Genomic DNA, 4079 nt, shown 5'->3' on the forward strand with positions numbered 1-4079 from the left:
CTGATAGTATTGCTCTATCTGAGGCTACATCTTCAAGTGTGTGGGCATAAAGGAAGCTTCCCACGGGCAGTTACATTTGTTTCAGCAGATTTGTATGAAAATGGAGTCGTAATCATAAAAGGGACATATTAGCACTAAACTGTTATATTTCAGCAGATTGCTCAAAAGCAATTACATAAGCCAAAATGAGTTTGTAATAAACTCTGAATGCTGTTATTTCCAGGGTACAGTAGGCTTCAGATGAATTTAAAACAATGCCAGTATATTTATCTGATTAACTCATTGTGGTCATACATTAATATAAACAATTGCTCTGATGGCAATCTATTCTACTGAAGCATTTAGTGTCATTAAACAATGGAGGTTTCTCAAATTTAAAGGTTTACTACAGCCATCTTTGTCCTCTATCTTGATATTAATCAATAGAGCTAACAGTATTAGACCAACTTAATTCAGTTAATTACTTGTTTTTCATTCAAATTATCCAACAGAGAAACTGAAGAATAATCCCATTACCTTAAAAGTAGTAAAAAATATTCACAAAAGGGTTTATCCTCTCCCATTAACTTACAATCAAATGTTAAGACAGTCATACTAATCTCTTCAGATCAGTTTGGATAAGGTAAAATGGTGATATTATAAAAGCATCTTCAAAGCACTGCATTTAGAAGGAGTGAGAATAACTATCTACATGAGAGAAAATGACAAACTTTCAAAGAGCATGTAATTAAGGCAGAGGTTTTCAATGTATGGTTTGCAGAACAGGATCATTTGGAGTTGAAGACAGCTGAAAACATGTCACAGTACACACAATCTCTGTACATTACTTGCGTAGGAGTAAAAATATTATGATTTCTTGTGGAAGGGAGGAAAGAGGGCATTAAAACCCCATATGATTTTTAAAAACTTGCCATTCTGACTGCTTCCGTAACTCTGCAAGCTGGTGGAGTCGCTTGAGTGCTTTTTCCTGTTTCTTCTCATCTTTCCATGACTTTGAAGCTACATTTCGAGCAAATTCCCTTTGTTTTAAATCTTTCAATCTCTGCATGAAAAGAATATAAACAGAAGGGATTAGAGATGTACACACCAGAAACAGTTCCTCTTACACAATTTATTCACTTTTCATGAAGTTGGTATGTAAATGGAGAATAAAAGTATACCTAAAATACTATAATAGTGAGAAGAGATTGAAAATGTTATTTTTGCTTAACAAAACAGCATAATTTGCCCTCTGCTATTTATTTGATAGATGCCTATGTATGAATGACAGCTTTTTTGGTTTCTGACGAATACAAAAATGTTCTGTTGTGTACAAATACAGACACAAAACTAGAATCTATTTAATGAGGTCAACATGTTCCTATTTAATTCATCCTGTTGAAATGTAATCCACAGGCATATACTGGAATAACTCTGAGCTCCTATGTGTAATATATTTTATAGTTCTCTACTTGGACATGTATACATAGATGTATGAGTGCTTATCTGTTGGGTTTGTACCTTTTTAAGGCTGTATTGTTTTCTCAAGGAGAGAACCACTGTCTGAAATATTTGATCAAGAAACTCTTTTATAGTTATTTTCACAATTTTTTAAATCACCTCACACATCTATAACCCAGATAATTGCTGTTGGAGAGAGAAAAATTCTTTGCCTTTATTTTTGTTCTTTTTATTGCCTGATTTTGCACTACCAATAAGGAAAATGGAGGAGAAGATGTAAACTAGAAAGTGTCAACATCATCCTCTGTAGAAACAGTTGTCTCTGAGCTCACTGTGCTCTCTAGGAGCCAGCAAGTCACATCTAACCTTACAGCTCCCCAGTTCAGATCCATGCTTCCATGCTGCATGGCAGAAATGCCTTCCCCCTTCCCCACTTCTCCAGTGTTTGGGGGAAAAAATGTTTGCAAGTGGGGAGGGAGCTCTGGTGTATTCAGCCAGATGCCCAGACTGGAAGCTTTGAGGACCAGAACAGAAACTAAACTGCTGCATTTGTTTGCTCCTTGGTCCAGAGGTGGCTACACTCATCTGTGTATATTAGAACTACTGTATCAGCACCATGCAATGCTAAAGTTTCCATGGATCTGTTTTCGCAAAGTAGAGTTGAAGAAAGGTTCTGATATCTCAGTCATTTTTAAACTGCTGCTCGTCTATCAGCATCTAAGCCTACTTGACTGTCCACCAACCCCTAAAGATCAACATCCAAATCAATGCCATCATCTCATGCTGTTGTTTCACCATAGCAGGGCCAGAAGATCAATATGCATCAGTAGGATAAATTGAAGGCTGACCAAGCATTGTAAAAGCAAATATTGCTTTCTGCAGCTCAGGTATGGGGAGCAGTCTAGCCACAGCACAGAGCTGTACACTGGCCAACATTTACCTGCTTCTGAGAAAACAGGGTTGGAGGCAAAGAGTCCTCAAACTGTAGAGGTCAAGAAAATTATAAATGCATGAGAGAACTGCTTTCTGGAGAGAGGTCTAGCTTTTGCCAATAGATTATCACAAAGCAAATGGGTGAAAACCACCATCTAAAGAGATGACAGATTCTTTTTTTGTCCAGGTAAGATGAAATAACCCAGTTAGTGGCAAAGACATAATATGACAGAGAGGTATGGAAAAATGCTTGGTGGAAACAGGCCATACAAGGTCTGTAATTTCTTTCTGTGAAGAGTGCTGGAAAGCTGTAGTGAGCATCTCTCACCACTGTCACATCAGCTGTTCTTCAAGTATGGGATTTTTAAAAAAGTCAGATAACATCTGTGAGAGAAAAATAAGTGTTGGGAGACTAAGAGCAGAAGTTTTTTGTTTGCTCTCAGCCTTTTGGACTCCAAGACAAATGCCCTTGAGCACTGATCTGGAGACAGGGAGAGCTGGGCTGTCCACAAATCGTCTGCTCAGGAAGCTTAAGATGGGTGTCTGGCTCTCAGCTATCCTGATGGTTTTGCACAGACAGCCTCTGTTGGATGGGGATGAGAAAGCCAGGAAGTTGCTCAAGGAACTGGTGCACCACCAACCAGCAAGAATCATTTTAATCATTGCGCTGCCTAGTGCCTGATGAAAGTTTAACCATTTTGTCAGAAGTATCTACAGTCTGTCAAATCTGTAGGTTTCTCTGCAAGGTTTGTACCAGTACTTCATGGAACTAGACTGTAAAACAGGACAGCTGCAAATGCCTCTTTAAAGATCTTAGGCTTCACCTTCTTGAAAAGAAATGGTTCCTCACTATATGTTTAGCTCTCACCTGTCCCTTTATGTGCCCTCTCTCATTGCTCATTTGTCCCTTGCCAGGCCAGACACATAGCACTCCATTCCCTCAACATCATTGTCTGCAATTCATAGTCAAATGGATGAATATGTGAGACAATGTTACTTCTGGTTCAAGAAAAAAGCTTTTCAAGTAATATATTAAGGCCAAAGCTGAAAAAGAAATCAAAGAAACTTCTCAGAACAAATCCAAACGTTCTGTCACCTAGGTAATATTTACATGAGTGTAGAGATATTTAAGCTGTAAAGATCCTATTTTCCACAGAAAAACATAGGTAGTCTTGAGCCTTATTAACATGTCCAATGTGAAGAAAGGGCAAAGAAACACATTTGAGAAATGCCCTTTAGGGCAGCTTGCTATGTTTTAGCTGTCACCGTGAGCTGTTCATCATCACACATAAAGCATTCATGAGGAAAAACAGAAACAGTTTCTACCTGTCAAGGAAACAAAGAACACTGTAAAACTGAGAACTATGGAGTGCAGTACTGCAAAGCAATGCCATTTCGTTCCTTTGACAGTTAGGATGATAATCAAGAAAGCAAATGGACCAACACTAAGAATAGGAGTTCCAGCAGTATTTTTTGGTCTCTAATGGCATGCAGCATGTGTCAGAGAAGTAGACAAAAGAAAAAGAAATGTGCGTAAGCATAGCAGAGAACTCATCAATTGGAGCTGAAATCCAAGAAATCCAAAGCTCTACAGTCTGAGGAGAGAAAAGGCTCTCCCTGCGCATCCCCTCAGCAAAACAAAACAAAGCTGCACTGCCAGAGCTCTAGTTAGGAGTCATAATGAAATTTGTCAGCTGTGTTGGATA

General features: G+C 38.5%; 1 protein-coding gene across 1 annotated transcript in view; it reads right to left on the reverse strand.

The window, feature by feature from the left end:
- The window catches only part of ZNF804B (zinc finger protein 804B), a 28737-nt gene that overhangs the window by 5545 nt on the left and 19113 nt on the right, over nucleotides 1–4079 (reverse strand). Inside the window, 1 exon segment of the mRNA XM_005418640.2 lies at nucleotides 912–1042. Coding sequence (XP_005418697.1) covers nucleotides 912–1042 — 131 coding nt within the window.

The sequence above is a fragment of the Geospiza fortis genome, unplaced genomic scaffold (genome assembly GCF_000277835.1).
Source record: "Geospiza fortis unplaced genomic scaffold, GeoFor_1.0 scaffold138, whole genome shotgun sequence".
Lineage (NCBI taxonomy): Eukaryota > Metazoa > Chordata > Aves > Passeriformes > Thraupidae > Geospiza > Geospiza fortis.